The sequence below is a fragment of the Capra hircus genome, chromosome 1 (assembly GCF_001704415.2).
Source record: "Capra hircus breed San Clemente chromosome 1, ASM170441v1, whole genome shotgun sequence".
Lineage (NCBI taxonomy): Eukaryota > Metazoa > Chordata > Mammalia > Artiodactyla > Bovidae > Capra > Capra hircus.
In genome coordinates this window covers 2,790,829-2,813,843 of record NC_030808.1, presented here as the reverse complement: position 1 = coordinate 2,813,843, position 23,015 = coordinate 2,790,829, and the positions used below count along the sequence as shown (strand labels likewise).

At 44.6% G+C, this 23,015-nt stretch overlaps 1 protein-coding gene across 6 annotated transcripts in view; it reads right to left on the bottom strand.

Moving 5' to 3' along the window:
- The window catches only part of TIAM1 (T-cell lymphoma invasion and metastasis 1), a 462,470-nt gene that overhangs the window by 73,814 nt on the left and 365,641 nt on the right, over positions 1–23,015 (bottom strand). For all 6 annotated transcript variants that reach the window (XM_018048483.1, XM_018048423.1, XM_018048380.1 and 3 more), the window contains 4 exons: positions 21,456–21,560; positions 14,102–14,183; positions 6,280–6,366; positions 403–627 (listed from right to left, as the gene is read on the bottom strand). In XM_018048483.1, coding sequence (XP_017903972.1) covers positions 403–627; positions 6,280–6,366; positions 14,102–14,183; positions 21,456–21,560 — 499 coding nt within the window. The remainder of the gene's footprint in view (positions 1–402; positions 628–6,279; positions 6,367–14,101; positions 14,184–21,455; positions 21,561–23,015) is intronic.

Sequence of the window (23,015 nt, the reverse complement as noted above, 5' to 3'; positions counted from 1 at the left end):
CTCCGGGCTTCTCAGTCCACATCCTCTCCCCTTCCACACAAGGAGACACAGGACCGGGGCGACACAGGAGATGTGCCATGGAAGCAGGGGCAGGACCAAAGCCCAGCATCTTCAGTGACTCCTGGCACTTCGGCATCTCCACATCTCCGCCCACAGTCAAGAAATAGTGGGCTCCATCCACCTATCTTTCCCCCAAAGGACAAACAGCAGCAGCACGACAGAGCTTTCCATTGCAGCCAAGCGGCAATTCCACCAGCATGTAAGTTCCCGGCCCCTTTACACCTCGACATGGGAGCTCAGTAATCTGTTCATCTTCCTCAGGCATCTCACAGGACCTGCCAGAGGCAGGAAATCCACAGAAAGACGCAGGCCGCGAGGGGCAGCCCCAGGGCACAGCCATACCTGTGTCGCTGCTGAGAAAGGCGAGGGGGCTCTCGCCCAGGTCGGCCGGGCCGTCCAGCCGATGGGGCGGGTTCTCCAGCAGCTCTGCTCCTCCCTCCAGCTCGGGGCAGGTCCTCACCAGGAGGCCCAGGGACGGCTGTGCGAGGAAATCTCTGAGCACAGAGGAGTTCAGGGTGCCTGCAGCCCGCTTATTGATCTCGAGAATCTCATCTCCCGCCTTCAGGCCTGCCAACGCGAGATGGAAAAATGTTTAATCTCTCACACACACATACATACATAAAAGCAGCGGCAGCGTCGAATCAGATCGCAGCAGCAGAGGAGCCCGGCTTCTAAAGGGCACACCGAGCTTGCCTGTTAGAGGTGCCGCTGCACACAGGCTGGTGTGTGCCAAGGGGCTCCTCGGGTGACCACATGGGCTTCGGTTCTGGAAGGTTCTAGACTGGGATATCACAGCAGGCCTGAGCTGCCCTGAACACACTGACCAAACAACCATATCCCTTCTTGAATCTATGTGCTCTACTGTTAGCCTCTCAGTCCTGTCTGACTCTTTGTGACCCCATGGTCTGTGACCCGCCAGGCTCCTCTGTCCATGGGATTCTTTGGGTAAGAATACTGCAGTGGGTTGCCACACCCTTCTCCAGGGGATCTTCCCAACCCAGAGATCGAACCTGGGTCTCCTGCACGGCAGGCAGATTCTTTACCATCTGAGCCACCGGGGAAGCCCATGTGTTCTATCCTAGCTATTGTCCCCCCATTTCGAGGGGAAACGTGGCAATGCGCCCTGATTTCAGCAATGTGTGTGCCATGTACATGCTTGCCTACTGTGGACACGTGTGCACAGTCAGCTAAAGCCTAAAAATCGTTGCAATGGAAACAAAATGCGGGCTTCTCCTCGGCTACAATCACTGAAGGTCATCTCATTCGAAACACATTCAGGGATAAGAGTTTACAGAACCAAATGCAATCATATTTGCTCCCCACACCCTGTCCTCGCCTCCAACCACCTTTTACACAGGCTTCCCAGCTGGTGCTGGTGGTAAAGAATCCACCTGCCAATGCGGGAGATGCAAGAGACTCAGGCTCAATTCCTGGGTCGGGCAGATCCCCTGGAAGAGGAAATGGCAATCCACTCCAGTATTCTTTCTGGAGAATTCCATGGGCAGAGGAGCCTGGCAGGCTACAGTCCATGGGGTCACAAAGAGTCAGACACGACTGAGGGACTGAACCACCACCACCACCTTTTATATAAAACTACATCAGGAACTTGGGGTGAGTGGCCTTCTGAAGGTCCCAAAAGGTTCTGCTACTTTTGCAAAGCATTCTGGGGAGCTGCCAAAGCTTGGGACCCAGAGGAGTAGCCGTGAACCAGTCTAGCCTCAGAGAACAGGAACTTGCGACTGACTCGGGGCAGGTCTGCCTGACATTTAAAGAACTTTGCAGCAGTGTAAGAAAGGGAGAGGTTAGGGAAGAACGGGAGACAAAACACGGGGTCCTTTCAGCTAAGAAGAAGGAAAGAGGTTGATTCTTATTTTCTAGACTAATGTGGAAAAACGAATCTGTAAAAAGGGCAAAAAGGCAAAGGATGATCTTCACCCAGTGTGAAGCCACACAGCCCCTTAGGCGTCCGCAAGTCTCACTCTGATTCCGCAGAGAAGTTCTCACTTCCCAGCTTCCCCGGGTTACACCTCTAGGCCAGCTTTACTCAGGTTTCCAAAACACTTGAAATCAACTCTCTGTCATAAAAATACTCGAGGAAACATCATGGGTGAGAAGGCAATGGGAGAGAAACGAAAATTTCTCCCCATGCCAGAGGTGGAATTCTAGGAGACTAACCATTCCACTTCTGGGTGAAAGATTCTGGCATTACAACATTTGAATTGAAAATACCAAACTTCCACATGTGAAAGGCAGTTGTCATCTTCGAAGTCTTCTCTTGGAGACAACTCCTTTGGTTAGGTATCAGAGGCCGTAATAGAAGGAGAAAAAGAAGAAAGGACAAAAACTAAAAACATCTGCAAGTTTTGTTTTGTTTTTTAAAATGAATCGCCAGGTTGGCTGGAATTCCCTGGTTGTCCAGTGGTTAGGACGCCACGCTCTCACTGCCAACAGCCTGGGTTCAATCCCTGGTTGGGGAACGAAAGCCCACAAGCCATGCAGCCAAAAAATAAATTGATTTCTTTAAATAACTTTTAAAAAAGAATTTCTAGGTTTGTATGACTGTTTGAATATGAGTGTATAGTGGGTTAAAGGGCAACCCCTGAAAAAGCATGTCCGTGTTCCGGACCCTGGGAATGGGACCTTATTTGGGAACAGGATCTCTGCAGCTGTATTTCAGTAAAAGCTCTTGAGATCAGACCATGCTGGATTATCTGATGGGTCCTAAACCCAGTGACAAGCATCCTTGTGGGACAGACACAAAAGAAAGACACAGAAAGTAGAGGAGAAAGGCAGGGGAGGATGGAGAGCGAGTGATGCTGCCACAGGCCAGCAGACACCAGAAGAAGGAAAAGGCAAGAAAGGGCCCTACCCACCAACGCCCCCCCAGAGCCTCCCAGGGACCCCAGCCCTGCAGACACTCTCGCTTCAGACTCTCCTCCAGAACTGTGGCAGAAAACAGTTCTGTTTCCTGAAAAATGTGTGTTAGTCGCTCAGTCGTGTCCGACTCTTTCAACCGCATGGACTATAGCCCACCAGGCTCCTCTGTCCATGGGGATTCTCCAGGCAAGAATACTGGTAATGGTTTAAATGAGACTAAACGAAATAATCCATGTAGAACTCCTCATGTTGCACTTGGCATGTTGAAGATGTTCAATAGACAGTAACTCTCATTATTAATGTTTGGTAGCAGAAAGAGGAAAACTTTGTTTTTCATTTTGAGCCTATTCAAAAATACTCCCCACTTGCCCATGGGTAAAAGTTGTGAAATGTCCCATCTGTCTAGAGAGTTCTAGAGCAATGCCTTCTCAGCCAGGCTCTGTCTTATGTAGCCATCAGGAAGACACTTAGATGGCAGCAATAAAAGATGCCCGATCCCAACCTCAGAGGATTCCAAGAGCAGAACGGGCCCAAGATGAACAGAGACACGGGTAAACGCACTCTGATTTCAAAAGTCAGTTCTACAAGGACAGTCAGTGTGAGATCCAACACGGAGCAGAGGGCGAGAGAGAGAGAGAGAGAGCAGAATATGGGAACTAATCGTCAGCCCATTCCAGGCCAAAAGCCCACGGTGGTTAACAATAATAAAGTGTAGACTCAGTGACTGACAGAATATTCAGTTCTAATTAGGCTGCAAGCCACCAACCAGACTCCCCTTGGTGTGTACCACATTCTGGACATTTTAAAACACACTGGCATCAGGATGGTGTCCAGAGGGCAATGATCAGAGTTTACTCCACCTTCTAATGAATTGTTGAAGGATCTGCAAGGGTCAAATTTGGAAAAGACTTGGCAGCTGTAACACAACAAATATCACGAACTCCTCTGGCTGGCTATAAAGAAGGAGGCTAAATGGAGAATGGAAGCTGAAGGAGAAGGATGTTTTATCATCAGCGTCTGTACGGTCCACCGGGAGCTCTCCAGCACTGGGGAGCTCTCCATCACCTTCACATAGAGGCTATGCTTTAACATCAAAAACCCCAAGCACCACAACAGCATCACTGACTCATGGGACACGAACCTGAACAAACTCCAGGAGACAGTGAAGGACAAAGGAGCCTGGTGTGCTGCAGTCCCTGGGGTCACAAAGAGTTGGACAAAACTTCACAATTGAACAACCAACACAACCCCAAATCTCTCTCCCAACACTGTCCTCTGCAGGCCGGGTACTGGGATAGTTTGTTACCCATGTGGGCGAATGGACATCCCTCTTGCCTCGGTAGAGAAGAGCGTCATAGGGGAAAAGGGGGTTGCAGCACTCAACCGTTGTTTTCATCTAACACCAGGGTTCTTGGATTCAAAGGACTAAAACAGGATGTGACTGAAACCAGGGCAGAGTATTTCCCCACCCCCGCACCCAGCACAGTCACTGCAGGGCTGAAAGAGATAAAAATCAGTTTGGGGTTCAAAGGGGAATAAACCCCACCACCTCTGCTCTTAGCTGAGATACCCTCAGTGAGGGAACCAAACTGGCTGCCTCTGGTCTTGAAAACACGGAAGAAAAATGAAGGAACAGTCACACCCATGGCAGTTAGCAGCGGGTACATTACTTGGACTTTATTTCCCATGGGTTACACCCTTGTCATCTCTGTGCAGAGCCAAGACTGCAGGGAGCGCTTCTCTGATGCTGACAACACAGGGCTAGGTCAGCAGCACAGGGGCCTTGCCAGCTGAACACCCAGAACTAAGCTACCCCAGCACGTGGAAGGAGGGAGAAAGGTCAGTCTGCCTTCCATCCATTCCCAGCTGCTTCATTCAGCCATCCCTGAGCAGAACTAGACACAGGTATCACGTCCAAGCAGAACTGACCGAGACACGTTTAACTTGTACATTCAGTGGGTGTGAATTTGCCACTGCCTGAAAGAAGCCAAAATTCCATAGCAAGAAGAATGAAATGAAGGTGGAGTTTAAGCCCTACCTACCTGCCCAATTCATTTACAATGAGCATAGTGACTTGAAGAAAAAGCGAGAAGAAAGTCACTCTGTTGTTTCTGACTCTTTGCAATCCCATGTACTGTAGCCCACCAGGTTCCTCTGTCCAAGGAATTCTCCAGGCAAGAATCCTGGAGTGGGTTGCCATTTCCTTCTGCAGGGGGTCTTCCCGACACAGGGATTGAACCCGGGTCTCCTGCATTGCAGGCAGATGCTTTACCACTTGAGCCACCAGGGAAGCCCAAGAATATCTCCCCAAAAAGTCATGTCCACTCAGAATGTGACCTTATTTGAAAAGGGGGTCTCTGCAGGTGTAATCAGGTCAGGATGAGGCTATACTAGAGTAGAGTGCGTCCTAAACCCAACGACTGGTGAATGTCACCTGAAGAAAGGGAGACACGCAGGAAAGATCACCCTGTAAGGACAGAGGAGGAAATCACAGTGATGCGGCTACAAGCCAAGGATGCCCTGGGCTATTAGCAGCCAGCAGAATCTAGAGAGAACCATGGAAGAGATTCTTCCTGCAGGGGCTCAGAAGGAAATGACCCTGCCAATACCTGGATTTCAAACTTCTAGCCTCGTGATCTGTCTGAGAATACACTTCTGTTGTTTTGAATTACCCAGTTTGTGGTAATTTGTTCCTGCACTCTTAGGAAACTAATATAGGAAGCCAAAAAAAAAAAAGAAAGAAAATCTAGGAAGAAAAGATTTTCTCAGTAGAAAAAGGATGGAGTGCTGGGGTTCCACAAGTAGCCTAGACGGACAGTACTAGGAGCTTTTGTAGAGGGGTAGGCAGGTATAGCAGACAAGAGCTCTCTATGGAGGGCAAGAAGCCTGGATCCGGAACCCCGAGATTCTCAACTTCCACAAAGATCCCCCCATGAATGGCAGCAACAGAATATGAAGGAGCTTTGCAAGCTACGGTGAAGATCAGTGTCAGCTTTGAGCAGTGTACACCAAAGCACAAAGCACCTCCAACCAGACCCCCAAGACTTTCATTCCACCCCAGATGGTAGGGAAAGACAACCCCTTCTGATTCGAAGGGAATTTCCCACCAACCCCATGGAAATGGGCTCAGAATTAGATTTAAAATTCAGGAAGGCAACATTCCTTGCACAACTGAGCTGATGGAAAAAACACTCATATTCCCTGGAAGTGTTTTCACTGTGACAACATTTAAACACTCTTCAGAGGTGAACATTAGGAGCTGATATTTCTCATTCACCAACCAAAGAAATCCAAAAGGGAATTGAAGACAGACAAGTCAAGACAAGATGGTTAACAACTTACCTTTCTTGGAAGCTAAGCCAGTTTCTTTTACACTATTCACGTAGAGCCTTCGAACACCATCTTCTTCCACAGAAGAAAGTGAAAACCCTGGGAAACAGAGACAGCAGGGTGAGACAGCAGGTAACACTCATACCCTCTGAGTGTGGAGCAAACACAGAGGGAATCTGGGGTGAGCCTGGCATGCTCACTGTTTGGGGTTATAGTCTTTCCTTGTTTGTACTGTGTCACAAAGCAGAAAAAAGTATTTTTAGACAACTAAACGAAGCCACAATAAAAATTAATATTACCAAGTACATCTATCTCCATACAACCAACTATCAACTCAAGTGGAAAAAAATGACCTTGTTTTTTGCCTTGCTTGATAGTTAATGCCAGTTTTGCTTTTTTTTTTTTTTTTTTTTTTTACTGTTCTCTCTGCGACACAAAAGAGAAACAGTTAGCTTATCTCATTTGGGTCCCCTTGACCTTTTTTATTAGTCAATCTATGTCCCAGGACATGTCAGAACAGAACACCTGTACTGTGTGTGTTCACCTATTCAGTGCCGTGTGGACACTGCTTTAATTTAGTAAAATTCAGCCAGCACCAAACGGGATAAGTAGCGACACGTTTCACAAATCCTTTTCACATTGAAACCGACGGATCGCACATTCTTCAGGTGTCAGATCATAAGATTATCTTATACTCATCCAGGCTTCCAGAGCTCAGTTAGTTAATTAACCTTGGGCTTTGCGACATCCTTCAAAAAATAAGGCAGAACAAGGCCCTGAAGTTCTAAGTGCTCCCAATCCCATGTCTACAAGCCTTGGTCACTTCTGTTTCTCATATAAAACTCTTTCTGATCAATCAATGGAAAGTCCACAGCCAAAACCTACTTTCCCTCAGGATAAAATACTTTGCCAGATAAGCCTAAAAGGGCAATGGAAATTAATGCAACTGTAAATATCGGACATGGTTTCTGCTCTGGGAGAAAAATACGGCTTAGGCAGAGAAAAATATAGTGGTTTTTTAAAAAAGCAAAGAACAAAATAGAATAATTAATTAAGGGACTGGGGCCCAGGGATTCACTGAGACTTCTCAGACTGTGTCAAATGAACACATGTTTTCTTTTTGTACCATTCACAGAAGCAGGAAATAGATACCCACAGGCAGGCAAAACTGCCAAATGCCATCACCCACGGGGGGACCATAACTCCCTCAGATAGAGAACAAGACAAGCTCACCCCTGAGGACTTTCCAGAGTCTTTATTTTAGTCTCGTATTTTAAATTCCATTCTTACAGCAACTTCTAACTTTCAGAAGACTCTTCAAGAAGTCCCACTCAGGGCTTCCCTGGGGGTCCAGTGGTTAAGAATCCACCGTGCAATGCAGGGGACATAGGTTCAATCTCTTGTCCGGGAAGATCCCACATGCCTCAAGGAACTAGCCCTGGGAGCCACAACTGCAGAAAGCTGCTTGCCTAGAGCCCATGCTCCACAACAAGGGAAGCCCCGCAGTGAGAAGCCTGTCTATCACAACTAGAAAGTAGCCCTGCGCTCCAAAACCAGAGAAAGCAGCTGAACAGCAGCAAAGACCCAACACAGCCAGAATGAAAGGGAGGAATGTTAAAAACACTAAGTTCTCCTCAAATAAAAATAATTTTAGACATGAGCCATTTAGATGACATTAGCCTTAACACAGTGGTATTTATGTGCACTTCCACAGAGATTTTCTTTTCCTTTTATCTGTAAGAATAGATACTGAAATCAAGGACTGTATCAGGGAAAGGATGAATAGAACCCATTAAAATACAGGCATTTCCTGTCTAACATGCTATCATTATATAAAATGCTGAGACCAAATTTTTAAATTATACTTCTAATTCAAATTTTCTTCTATTAAATATAAAATGAACACATTGTCTAGAGGGGTGATGTGCTGAGAGCCTACAGCAAGTCACCTTAAACCAGAGTCAGAGCAGAAGGCTGAGGTATTCACTTGTGGCTTTCTTTCTTTACCACTAAAGGTGTCAAGAGTCCCAAGGAGCAGTCTCTATTTCAAGATGTCAGCAGTCTGCACACTGAGGGATAGGTAGGCATTTTAACCATTTCCTACAGTAAGAAATATGTGTTCATTTGTATTAGCTTTTAGATCCCACATATACGTGATATCACATTGTATTTGTCTCTCTCTCTCTGACTTATTTCATGAAGCATAATATTTTCTAGGCCCAGCCATGTTGCTACCAATGGAAATACTTCGTTCTTTTTCATGGCTGAGTATTATTTCACTGTATCTCTATCCTATTGTAAATACTGCGGCTATGAACACTGCCGTGCATGTATCTTTTTGAATCAGAGTTTTCATTTTTTTCAGATATATATAACCAGGAGTGGGATTGCTGGATCCCAGGTAGTTCAGTTGGCAAAGAATCCATGTGCAATGCAGGAGAACCTGGTTTGATTCCTGGGTCAGGAAGATTTCCTGGAGAAGGAGACGCTACCTACTCCAGTATTCTTGGGCTTCCCTGATGGTTCAAACAGTGAAGAATCTGCCTGCAATGTGGGAGAGCAGGTTTGATTCCTGGGTTGGGAAGATCCCGCAGAGGAGGACATAGCAACCCACTCCAGTATTCCTGCCTGGAGAATCCCCATGGACGGAGGAGCCTGGCGGGCTACAGTCCGTGGGGTCGCAAAGAGTCCAACACAACTGCGCAACTAAGCACAGCACAGTGCAAGGTAGTTCTATTTTTAGTTTTTACGGATAGCAACAATCTAATTCCAAGAAAACACATGTAATACCATCTAAAATGACGGCCACAGGAAACAGAAGGAGTTAGTCCATGTAAAGCCAAAGCGCCCACCCCACCGAAAGGCTTAGAGATACAGAGACCAGGAGGCACCATGCGTGACATATGGTCATGAAAATGAAGGGGGTGAATAAAACCAAGTGAAGAAACCAAAAAAGACAGACTCATTTCCTGAATAACCAGAAGCTTCTTCATACTGAAATTGAGGACCAAAGAAAAATCATGACAACACAGTAAACAAAACAGATGGACTCAAAACCAGATCCAGGACACAGTGAAATGGAGAAAGTGAGAAAAACGCAGACTCCACTGACACGGAGAAGGGGGCTCCCGGGTGGCTCAGCGGTAAAGAACCTGCCAGACAATGCAGGAGATGTGGGTTTGACCTCCGGTTGTGAAGATCTCCTGGAGGAGGAAATGGCAAACCACTCCAGTATCCTTGCCTGGAAATCCCCATGGACAGAGGAGCCTGGTGGGCTCTAGTCCATGGGGTCGCAAAGAGCTGCACATGACTTAGCAACTGAGCAGGCATGCCTGCTGACATAGAGGGGACGCAAGACCAAAAATCTAATAGTCTAAGAAGTCCCCAGAGAAAAACAAATACTCAGTTGCTGAAATGATGCATTCTTCCACTTCAAGGCTGCCTAGACGATCATGCTTAGTCTACTACAAAACTATGTGAACTGACTTCAACAACAAGGTCTGAGAGAATCCTGAGGGCTGAGGTGGAGGGAAGGATGAGAAATTAGGCAAGTGCTAAATCTTTCCATTTGTTTCGTCAGTGGGATTATTAAGTCATATTTTCCTCCCTGAAGTGTTCTACAATAGAAAGCGGTATCTGGTTTTCTATGCTGATGTGTGCTAGGAACTTACATACACTGAAACTGATATATAGCAGGAAGCTGCTCTTAGATGCAAATGTCGGAGAAAGATGGGCTGACTTTAGACTCCTGAGTACCTTTAGGACCGGGGGACTCTTTAACTTCTGTGGAAACACCTAAGCCAACATGAACTGGGCACTGAGAGTAAATGGGTTAGCTGAGCTTATTAGCTATGCATCTTGAGAGTCCCTTGGGCTGCAAGGAGATCCAACCAGTCCATCCTAAAGGAGATCAGTCCTGGGTGTTCACTGGAAGGTCTGATGATGAAGCTGAAACTCCAATACTTTGGCCACCTGATGCAAAGAACTGACTCATTGGAAAAGACCCTGATGCTGGGAAAGATTGAGGGCAGGAGGAGAAGGGGACAACAGAGGATGGGATGGTTGGATGGCATCACCGACTCAATGCACATGAGTTTGAGCAAGCTCCGGGAGTTGGTGATGGACAGGGAGGCCTGGCATACTACAGTCCATGGGGTCGCAAAGAGTCGGACACAACTGAGCAACTGAACTGAACTGAACTGGAGGCTGTCCAAGGTGAAGTCCAGGAAGTAGTATAGACAGGATGCAACCGACAGCAACATAAGGATGGAGAGCAAGACTAAGCATCAAGAAACTCCTCGTTTGATACCACCACACCCTCCAAGCATGGGACTTTGTCATTTACAAAAGCAGGGGTGGTCCAGGACAGGACCCCTGCTTCTTTATGTCAGATCATGTGAGAAGCACAGCTGACATACCTTCTGGGTTGATTTCTGATGCCCTGTAACCCCTTCAGTGTGGAAATGGAAACAGGTTCTGTAACTACTTCAGTCACTTTAATAAAAAGTATAGGGACTTCCCAGGCATTCCAGTGGTTAAGACTCTGCACTCCAACTACAAGGGGCGTGGGTTTGACCCCTGGTTGGGGAACTGAGATCCAACATGCTATGTGGCAAGGCCAAAAAAACAGAAATAACTTTAAAGACATAAAATTTTTAAAAATATAAAAATATGGGCTGCCCTGGTGGCTCACTGGTAAAGAATCTGTCTGCCAGCGTACAAGACATGGGTTTGATCCCTGTTATGGGAAGATACCCTGGAGAAGGAAATGGCAACCCACTTCAGTATTCTTGCCTGGGAAATCTCAAAGACAGAGGAGCCTCATGGGCTATATAGTCCACGGGATAGCAAAGAGTCAGACATGACTTAGCAACTGAACAATAACATAAAGAGATAGCAGTTTTAGGTCGTTTCTGTTTCAGAGGCCCCCAAACCAGTCCATCTTGGAGTTTGACTCCAAGAACTTTGAAACTCAGATCTCTTGCTTTTTGCTATGTTCCTCTCTTACTCAAGAGAAATCAAATAAACCAGAGAGAAAAGAGTAACTGACATGGTGCATTTCAGTTCGAAGGACCCAGACATTTATTTGTAGCACTGCTACCGATTACTGCTTTTACTACTGAGGTCAGGCTTCTGCTACAATAATAGGCCTTTCAGACACATTTATCCCTTGCCATCAAAAACATCTGCTAGCTTGATGATGTCTTTCGTTTTAAGGTCAAGAAGTAAAATAGCATGGAGGTATAACTCAAGTGGCCAGGGGTCGGAAGTTAGGTTTTCCTCATTAGGACAAAGTACTTGCCTAGTAAAGGGTCTATAGATTTTCAAATGCTAAAAAGCCCAATAAGTTAATTCAGAGAGAAATGGTAAGCAAGCATATGCAATAAACTTTGTATCTTTTCACCAGGTATCCTGTTGTTCTTCATTGCAAAGTCCTGTCTGACTCTTTGAGACCCCATGGACTGCAGCACGCCAGGCTCTTCTGTCCTCCACCATCTCCTGGAGCTTGCTCAAACTCATGTCCACTGAGTCAGTGATGTCATTCAACCATCACATCCTCTGTCACCCCCTTCTCCTCTTGTCCTCAATCTTCCCAAGCATCAGGGTCTTTTCCAGTGAGTCAGCCCTTCGAATCATGTGGCCAAAAGTATTGGAGCTTCAGCACCAATCCTTCCAATGAATATTCAGGGTTGATCTCCTTTAGGACTGACTGGTTTGATCTCCCTGCTGTCCAAGAGACTCTCAAGAGTCTTTTGCAGGACCCCAATTCAAAAGCATCAATTCTTCAGCACTCAGCCTTCTTTATGGTTTTCTAGTCCTTCTCTTTTTTAAAAAAACATGCATATCTTTCTTTGGCCACATTGGATCTTTCTTGCAGCAGGTGGGCTCTCTAGCGGCACACAGGTTTAACTGCCCTGTATGTGTGGGATCTTAGTTTCCCGTCCGAGGATCAGACCAGGGTCCCCTGCATTGCAAGGAAGATTCCTAACCACCAGGAAACTCCCCTAGTCCTCCTTCTTTCCAGCACCCTGTAGGCCTACACTTCTCTGCCTACCCACCCAATCCCTGGCTCCAGTTACTTGCTTTGAAGAGCATACTGGGAATGAGCCAGTGGCTGGTTCACCACCTCCCCTCTTTGCCTTCTGCCAAGAAACTGACAATGTCCCAGGTGGCAGCTGCTCCAGGCCTAGGTCCTGGCGTGAGAACAACAGAGAGAAAGGGTCACAGCCAACCCAGAGGCGGCAGGGTGAACAGGAGAGAGAATTCCACTGTTCGGACCCAGAGGGCTTCGGTGACTGCCACTGCCTCAGCTAACCTCGCCCCGCCTGGCCAATCTACCCCGACAGAGTATGGGCTTCCCTACATGTTATACTCAAGCAGCAGCTCTTCTACAGGCCAAGCCATCAAGGGTAATGCTAAGCAGACCGGTGTTGAATCCATGGAAAATATTCCATTTTTAATACCACCAGAATCGGACAACTGAGTAGGAAAGCCCTGACGGAGAGGGCCTGACTGCTGCTCTTTGAAAAAAAGGCCTGCTTACAACTTTGACTCCTGCCTGAAATCTGAGACCTTGGATTTTGGGAGGGTTCCCAACACCCTGATGGGGCTCATTGTGTCCAAAAATCTGTACAGACACTGTGGGTTATGCCGAACACCTGCTTTCCTCCTAGAAGGCTGGAATCCTGGTACATTCGAGGCAGAGGGTGCCTAAGTGACCAGCCTCCTAACCAAAACGCTGGGCACTGAATCCCTAACAAACCTCCTACTAGACTGTAGCTCACACGCATTGTCTCAGCTCGCTGCTGAGGGGACTGCGGACTTGCCGTGTGACGGGGCTGGACTTTTGGAAGTTTGCACCTGGTGTCCGAGCACCTCGCCCCACGTGCCTTCCCTCTTACTGATGTTATTTTGTAGAGTTTTGCTGTAACAAATCGTGGCCATGAACACGACCGTAGTGCGGTGAGTCTTCTCAGTGAATTGGCAAACCTAAGGGTGGTCTGGTGCTGCTGCTAAGTCGCTTCAGTCGTGTCCGACTCTATGCGACCCCATAGATGGCAGCCCACCAGGCTCCCCCATCCCTGGGATTCTCCAGGCAAGGACACTGGAGGGGGTTGCCATTTCCTTCTCCAATGCATGAAAGTGAAAAGTGAAAGTGAAGTCGCTCAGTGGTATCTGACTCTTAGCGACCCCATGGTCTAGGGCACCCCAACTCACATCAAAGGAAGTTCCTTTAACATCATCTGTGAGGGATGGAGAACAAGACATTTCTGGGGGATAGAGGTGCGAAAGGATAATTTCTTCGTTACCTGTTACTGTTGTCCAGTTACTCAGTTGTATCTAACTCTTTTGCGACCCCATGGACTGTTGCCCACTAGGCTCCTCTGTCCATGGGATTTTCCTGGCAAGAATATTGGGCTGGATTGCCATTTCCATCACCAGGGGATCTTCCTGACCCAGGGATCAAATTCATGTCTCCTATACTGGCAGGCGGATTCTTTTACCACTGAGCCACCTAGGAAGCCCTTCTTCATTACTAGGCTACGTTATAATATAAAATAATCTATTCTCAATAAATCCACTCCTTTTTTATGACAGGAAAACCAAGAAGATTAAAGTTACAAAATTTAAAGCTGAAGTCTTCATCATATGGAGCGTAAACATCTTTTTTATGTCCCCCCTCAGTTTGGCTGAGCTGCGAAGCACAGAAGCCAGATGGGTTATCTGTTTTAAACGGTCCCCAAAGGTTTTATTGAACTGTAAATAAGTACATGTTTATGCAGGAATTGTTTTCACGTGAACAACACCAAAGATCAAAGAAAAATAAACATACCATAATTATCACCAGCTGTATCTGACTTCTCAATCTGGATGTTCTGAGTGACTTTTGGACAAATTTCAATTTCTTTGTACAGCTGAAAATGACAAAGAGAAACCTAATTAGGACTACATTATAAATAACTTATTAGAAACAGTCATCAATTTGTAAATCTATTTTTTCACAACTGACACTTGACATCAAATTCTCATCACATCCCAGTGTTTTTCTTGAACTGACACCATTAAGACTTAACGTGGAAACTTTTAAAAAGTTATATTCCCAAATTTAGCTACAGTTCCATTCCTTGGCATACTTTGTATATACAATTTTTTCCCACCCTATGTCTATCACAGACCTGAAAAATAATGCTAAGGTAATCAAAAATCTCCAATACTAGGGAAAAACATTAACATCAAGAAGAGGTTATAAAGATCTTGACATGGAATCCACAGAAACAGGAGAAATCCCTGTGCTTCTGTTCATATGCCACTTTTGCTCAAAAAATCCACAACATGCAGAGAAAAATTACAGCACTGAAACGGACAAAAAAATCATATAAATGACAATATTCTCCCCTAGTCACTAAATTATACAGAAGTATTGAGAAAACTTGAGTATATAAATTAATCAAACCTCTTGGAAACCCAAAAAAAAATGGGAAAAGAGATAAGAGAAATTGGTGGTTTATTAAGAAATTTTATTTCAATTAATTTAATTGATACTTCCCATTTCGATGGGCTTCCCCTGATGGCTCAGCTGGTAAGGAATCCGCCTGCAATGTAGGAGACCTGGATTTGATTTCTGAGTTGGGAAGATCCCCTGAAGAAGGGAACGGCTACCCACTCCAGTATTCTGGCCTGGAGAGTTCCATGGATTATAGTCAATGGGGACACAGAGTCGCACGACTGAGCGACTTTCACTTCACTTCTTTTAAGATTGACTGGTTTGATCTCCTTGCTATCCAAGGGACTCTCAGGAGTCTTCTCCAGCACCACAGTTTGAAGGCATCACTTCTTTGGCTCTCTGCCTTCTTTAGGGTTATCTAAACCATAAATGGCTTTCCTGGCGTCTCAGATGGTAAAGAATCCACTTGCAAGGTGGAAGACCTGGGTTTGATCCCTGGCTTGGGAAGATCCCCTGGAGAAGGGAACAGCTGCCCACTCCAGTATTCTGGCCTGGACAGTTCCGCGGACTTTATAGTCCCTGGGGTCGCAAAGAGTCGCACAAGTGAACAACTTTCACTTTCACATTTCAGTGTGTGGACTTAGCATCATCATGGGCCATAACTTACGGAGGTTTTGTTTACCACGTGTTCTCACCCTTCACATGTTCTCTATGAGACAAATGTGATCCCTATTTTACAGAGGAAGAGAAAAAGGTGCAGAGAAAGTACTTTCCTAAGATCAGAAAGCCAGCCTGGGCGGAGCTGGGATTTGAACGCAGGTTTCACTGTCTAGCACTGAGGGCAATGGCACCCCACTCCAGTCCTCTTGCCTGGCAAATCCCATGGATGGAGGAGCCTGGTGGGCTGCGGTCCATGAGGTCGCTAGCAGTCAGACATGACTGAGCAACTTCACTTTCACCTTTCAGTTTCATGCACTGGAGAAGGAAATGGCAACCCACCCCAGTGTTCTTGCCTGGAGAATCCCAGGGACAGGGGAGCCTGGTGGGCTGCCATCTATGGGGTCGCAGAGTCAGACACGACTGAAGAGACTTAGCAGCAGCAGCAGCAGCGCTGAAGTGCTCCCCGCTACACTATAATGCCTCGCAGACTGCCTCCTGGTGGAACTCAGGGGTACCACAGTCACGGGTACAAGCCTTACTTCCATGGAACGAATTGGGAGTACAGCATTGTCATATACACACTACTGTGTGTAAAAGAGACAGCTGGTGGGAAGCTGCTGTGTAACACAGAGCTCAGCTCAGTGCTCTGTGATGACCTCGGCGGTGGGAAGCGGGGTGGGTGGAGATATGTGTATACATATGGCTGATTCGCTCTGCTGCAGAGCAGAAACCAACATAACACTGTAAACCAATTATATTCCCCCATACTCCCCCCCAAAAAATCTTATTTCTTAGGTAAGCAAGTAGTTGTAGTGTTAGTCGCTCAGTGGTGTCAGACTCTTTGTGACCCCATGGACTGTAGCCAGTCAGGGTGCATGGAACTCTCCAGGCAAAGATACTGGAGGGGGTTGCCATTTCCTACTCCAGGAGATCTTCCTGACCCAGGGATCGAACCTGGGTCTCCTGCACTGCAGGCAGATTCTTTACCATCTGAGCCACCAGGGAATCCCAAGGTAAGTAAGCCAAAAGGCCATCTCTGAAAATTTATGATAGAAGTTCCAAAACAAATAAATGTGTCAGAGGCTCATATGGAATTTTTAAAACTGTCATTTAATTTCAAAAGGAAAATCTCTTTTGAGCCAAAGTCAATAAGAGAAAGCTCTTCTTGAGCACTGAAGAGAAGTCTCAGTGATTATTTAAACTTGCTCCCATCTTAGTCATTTGTCCAGAAATAATTTCATTCATGCCAAGTATGAAAAAAAAAAAAAAAAAACACAGGTTTCTTTCTGTTCACTTTCTTAGGGCAGTTGACAGGTAGGAGAGGTGAGCTGAATGCTTAGGAATCAGGAGCCTGGAAACAGGCTAAGCCAAGAGGCTGGGGTGGGAGAGGGGCTGGAAATGTTGACCCTACAAGCCCAGAGCCTCTAGAACATCCTAATTCAGTGCAACTTCCATCAACTTCCGTCTATATACTTCAGAAAAAGTTCCATACCAATGCATTCTGCATTTAGAAGACATCAGTTCTAACAACTGATCTTTAGTTCAGAAAATACAGTCACCAAAATTACATATTACCAAATAGAATCAATGCTATGATATATTTTACAGTATCATGGAATGCTCAATAAAATGTTGTGAAATGTACTTATTACTTCAACTTCTTTGGAACCTGTTTGATTTTTTTTTCAATTTCCTTGAAAGCCAAACTCTCCCCCCTAGGTGGCACTATATCACCATTTGTTTTAGTCATCTCCAAAAAGTTCCAAAAGGCTTTCTACAGATCCAGTGGGAATTCAGCTTCGTAAATAAGCTTTCCTATTCTTTCATAATATTGCCTCCTAGTCTTCTTTGTAATTGGTGTGAAAATCTTTGCGTTTTTTCACCAGTCTCAGACAGTAACTTCATATAATACTAGACCCTTCACTGTGTGGTCCTTAGGCCAGGTGAACAAAAACTGGATTTTTAAAATCTCTAAAGTATGTATAATTTCAAGAAGGATCTGCACTTTAAAATACATTTTTGATGCAATTAGAATATCTGACACCAGAAATTTTGAAATCCCACAGTTTTAGCAAAAAGTATCACACACATTCCCTATGCTATTAAATCAACAATGATGCATATTATCCTTCTTTTCAAAAACCAGATTAAAGACCATCAGATGTTAAAAAATGATCTGATTACCCCGGAACTTGAGTTGTCAAGTGAATGTCACATTCATTTCTTACCAGGTCTTCTTGGGATGCCTGGTCCAAGCCACTATCGCGCATTGCCTAAACAGCAGCTCACCAGCCTCCTGCTCTCCCAGCCCCTTCCCCAAGGCTCAGGGCCACACGTTAGCCACAGTGAGCCTATAAGACAGGAGTCAAATAAAGCCCTTGTCTCTTGGGGTTTCACCTCTCACTTGGGCCTGACAAGCCCTCTTGCTCCCCTTCTCCCTCACCTCCTGAATTCAACACCCCCTCACCACCACCCCCACTCACCGTCCCCACTGATGCTACTCAAACGCAGTAAACCACCTCCACCACCACCCCCTTCCCCTGCCAGGCCTTACCCGGCTTTGTTCTCTGACCCTAGATCACATTCCTCCAAAGTACCTCTATGACTCAGCTTCTCACCTCACTCACCACCCTGCTCATACATCACGTCGAAAAGGAGCGGCATGATCACTTTCAGATGTCCATGTTTCTCTATCCATTTATGCCTAACCTTTTCTTTCCCAGCACTAAGCATCCCCGGAAAGACTACCCATTTACCTGTTTTTGTCAACATATTTACCTGTTTTTATATCTGTCTTCACAACCTGGATATATTTTCCATAAAGAGCAGAAACTTTCCTGTTGCTCTCAGTGCCTAGAACAGCTAGCAGGGTGCCAGGCACACAACAAACGCTAAATAAATATTTGCTGGATGAATCAATCGATCAATTGATCAGGGTTGTTGCAAACTCTATTCTTACTTGTCTTTTTAAGAAAAACATATTTAATTATGGGTTTTCAAAAAAAAACCCAGTGCCTCCATATTCATTATCAGTCTACAGATTGGACCCAATAACCAACTAATTATGAAAAAGTAGCCAAGCAGGTACTGCTTATATTAACACATAATTAGCAAGTGAAAGCAAAAGTCGCTCAGTTGTGTCCGACTTTATAAGTCCATGAATTCTCCAGGCCAGAATACTGGAGTGGGTAGCTGTTGTTCCCTTCTCCAGGTCATCTTCCCGACCCAGGAATTGAACTGGGGTCTCCTGCATTCCAGGCGGATTCTTTACCAGCTGAGCTACCAGGGAAGCCCACAATTAGCAAAGCAGGTAAGTATAATACATAAGTAGAGGACTGACTATTCATGGCTTTTCTTAAGCAATGGAATCCCCAGTCCCAGAAAATAAAGCTACTAGATGCCCCCCCAAAAAAAGATCTTTAAAATATAGTGCACACTTTTGCTAATAACTACTGATCTTCTAACTCAAGAATTTTTGACAAAACAATGGCAGAGAATAAGATGTTTTGGGACAGTCATCTATGAATGAGTCACTTTTCAGGACAGGACTCTAAATGTCTGTGAGTTTCGTTCATCCATGGGAAATACAATGGAGGCGGGTTATGGAAACCAATTAGCCATGAGTGGTCTGATGCTTGTTCAGTAAGGGTCGATAAATAAAATATCTGTAAAATCTCAGAAAGCATCTAGAACATCGTGTGTTCAAAAACCGTCTGCCCTGGAATGACATTTCGCCCAGCTTAATGGCCAAAAGCCAAGATTGGAAACCATGGATGTACGGATGTAATTCGAGGGGTCTGTGAACCGGGAAGCTGAAAAAGCCTGAAATTTTTATATTCACTAACCTGTAACTGAAACGTAGCATTTCCTTCAATTATTAACGAACGGAAGCAACAAACACGGCAACATGAGCAGTGTGTCTGTGACCTTGTCACAACCAGAAATCTCAGTTATTTTTACACCACATTCTAGTGGCTGCTAATATCTCAAAATATTATTTATGCTCATCACTACTTCAGAACAGTGGCAGGTGTCAGACCAACCACTGTCTGATTATTTAATGAGCTATTAAGTAAGCATGTGTATTATCTATAATTTTTTTAATATCTTTCATAACTAATTCAACACAATTAGGCCATAGGTAATCCTATGTATTCCATTTCATGGAACTGAAAACATTATTCTGAAATGGGATCCGCAGGCTGTACCAGGCTGCCAAAGATATCCTAAGAACAAAAAGTTTAAAATCTTGGTAAAAATAGAGGTGCCCATTAGCAGTACTCACTCGCAGTCTGAACAACAGAGTGAGTAAGAGTATGGCATTTACTTCCTCAGGAATCTCATAGCTGGAGACCTTCTGCAACTGGGCAAGAAAGAACACCATGATCTTCCTGTATTTCAGGGTTTTGTTTTTAAATGGCAATTGTAATATGTACATAGCAGTTGTAGTTAACAAACAGTAAGCTTGTTAGTCTCCTATACTGGATGAGACCACACAACGGCCTTAAAAATAATAAGGAAGACTTAAAAATAATAAGGAAGCCAATATAATTTCAAAAGATATGTCTCTAGCATTCTCCTATGTATAAGATATGAAGGACATGGAAGTTCCTTAGGCTTGATCCCTGTCATTTAGGATATAAAAGATTCATTAACTCCAAGATACAAACTACATGATCTAACAGCTATTTCAGAGTGAACAGCAAAGCACTTTCCCTTCTTAAGTAAGAAAATGGGTTTTCTTTCTTCTACTCATAGAGCACAAAGTCAGGGCTTTCCCCAGCCAGAGAAAAAAAATAAATCAGCCCCTGTTAAAAGTACCTTTCTCTGCATTAAACTTTATGATTTAAGTGATGGTTGAAAAATGGTCATTTTGTTCTTCTATTTCATAACATGATAAGAATGCTATAAAAAGCACACCCTCTCTTACATTTCATTAAAAACACTTAAAGGGACACAAGGGGAATTTTTAAGACGACAGAAATATAAATTATGACTGTAGTGGTGGAAACACAACAGTCTGTATACATTTGCCAAAATTCACCAAACCATGTGCTCAGAATTGATGTTTTATTGCCGAGAAAGCAAACCTCAAGAAAAGTTGATTAGAAACACAATTCCCTACTAAAGGGACTAAATTTTAAATCACGCTTCCCTTTTTCAAAAGGAGACTTTTCAGGTCTAAATTTTCAGTCCTGTTTTCCGTGGTGAAAGGCTGTCTGAAGTCATACTGTTATCATTCACAGACCCATGGCAAGCAGTTCAGTGACCCCCAGAGAAATGACTAAGTACAGGAAAGAACAAACTCCAAGAGAAGGGGCCTGGCTCTCAAAATGTTTCTTTTCTGGAACTGAAAAAAGCACCCCTCGACTAACAGAAAAAGAACCATGACCACCGTTTATTGAGCATCTACTATGTGAACCATGATCTTTAATCTTTGCAAAATCCTACCAAGTATTAGTCACCACATTTGTTGAGGGCGGGGGGGGGGGGGGGTTGGCCAAGACCACAAAATTACTAAGCAGCAGAGACAGAATAAAAACTCAGATCCAGCTCAGAACCCAAATCCCACCGTGAAACTCAAACCTGTATAAGTATGCCTAAGAAGTTACAGAAATTCCAGAAGGCCAGGACATACAGTTAGTTAGCAGCTTTTTTTCACCTAACAGGATTTTACCCATCAATTTGAACATGCAGGGGGAAGTCATACGAAATCGGAGCTAGGACTTTTTCTCTGACAACAGCCAGCTCATCTTTGAGTCACCCATTTAAAACAAAAGACTGTCAACACGGCAAGGAAAGCTAGGAACAGCAACTAAAATTCTCTCTGAGAGTCAGTTCTGGATTTCAATTTTTCATGGTAACACAGAACTGTTCCTTGCATAAACTAAGGTGGCATTTCCACTCTGCAAAAAAAATACTGTGATAGGTTAAGGCCATCTCCACAACTATAAGAGCATGGAATGAGGCTCATTTATTTTAGAATTTGTTCCACTCCACCAACCACAATTAGCATGAGCATACATATAATTTAAAAATAGTCTCCTACAGAATGTACGTGGACAACAGTCATAAACATTACCAGCTCATAAATGTCCTCCTCAGGCTTTGGCACGTAGTACTGAATTTTGTTTTCTATTAGAAATTTCAGGCGCAGGTAATGAGCAGAATGATCCAGTTTATGTGCCTAGAACCAAAAAGACGAGAAGAGAAAATGTCTGTTCAATAGTAAATAGATACGATTAGTTCTCCACTGACATATTGTCATGTATCCCTGAGAATAACAGGGATTGGTTACTGGAGGGGGAAGTAACATTTCCGTATTTATTAAAATGTTTATATCCCAAACCCAAATTATATTCATTGAACATATTAATAACATCTCCTGAGTATCTTACATTCACTGGAAATAAATAAGCCACATATTCACTTCTGCTTATCTGATTCATTCCGTTCTTCAACACCGGGTTTGCAAGAAAATGTACCAGGTTCAAAAGGCTTTTAAACATAATTTCCAACACACATAGGTGATTAGGGGAGAAAAGGAACAAGAAAGGCCAGAGAGGATTTACCGTGACAGAAGAAAGCTGTGCCCAGGCAAAGTTGTTTCCTTAGCCACATGGGGACCCTGGGGATAGTTGTTAACAGTTCATTTGCAAGCGAGTCAGTGTATAGACAGGCATCTGGATTCAGTCTTATTTATACACACCCCAAGTGAGACTCCCTCCAGGCACTGCAGACAGGCGTGTGTCCAACTCGGGAAACACCCTGGATGACTCGCCCAAAGAAAACAATTCTAAAACAGATCGAATTTTCCAGGATCGAAATTTCCAGGCCTCCTGCACTGGTCAGAATGAGTCAAATCATTCTTCTCTACCTAGAAAGTCATTCGTGAATGAACTTTGTGAAAAAGGCAATGGTAGCTCTCTGGTTTTATAAATAACATCCTCAGTTCACATTCAAGAAGATGCGAAGGAAAAAGCGGGGGGGTGGGGGGGGTGAAATGTTCTTCAAAAGTTACAAGGCAACGTGAAAATGTATTGCTAGAGAGAAAATGCTTCCCTCAAGTCTTTCTTTTTTAAAGCATCCTTATCTTTTAGAGATTTATCTGAAAGTACTACTAGTACATAAAGATAGGATATCTGGAATTTGCTTCCCAAACCATCCAAAGCAGGGGGTGGGAGTCAGTGAGTAAATGGATGAAACATAATTTGATATTCTAGAACCCAGGAGTTAATTACATGACTGGCTACTCTTTTGTAAGTCTGAAATTTTTCATAAATACATCATCTCTTCACAACAGAAATTCAACCAAGGAGAATTCTTTCAAAGTAAGTGACATTAATTTTTCACTGGCTTAATACTCTATTTACCTTCTCCCTCAACCAAAATTTGCTGGGAAAGATTGAAGGCAGGAGGAGAAGGGGACGACACAGGATGAGTTGGTTGGATGGCCTCACCGACTCAATGGCCATGAGTTTGAGTAAGCTCCGGGGGTCGGTGACGGACAGGGAAGCCTGGCGTGCTGCAACCCATGGGGTTGCAAGGAGTCGGACACAACTGAGAGACTAAATGGAACTCAACCAAAACTTTAAGGCCAAAGTAAGAACATTTCTGATATTTATTCCAATAAATATTCAAT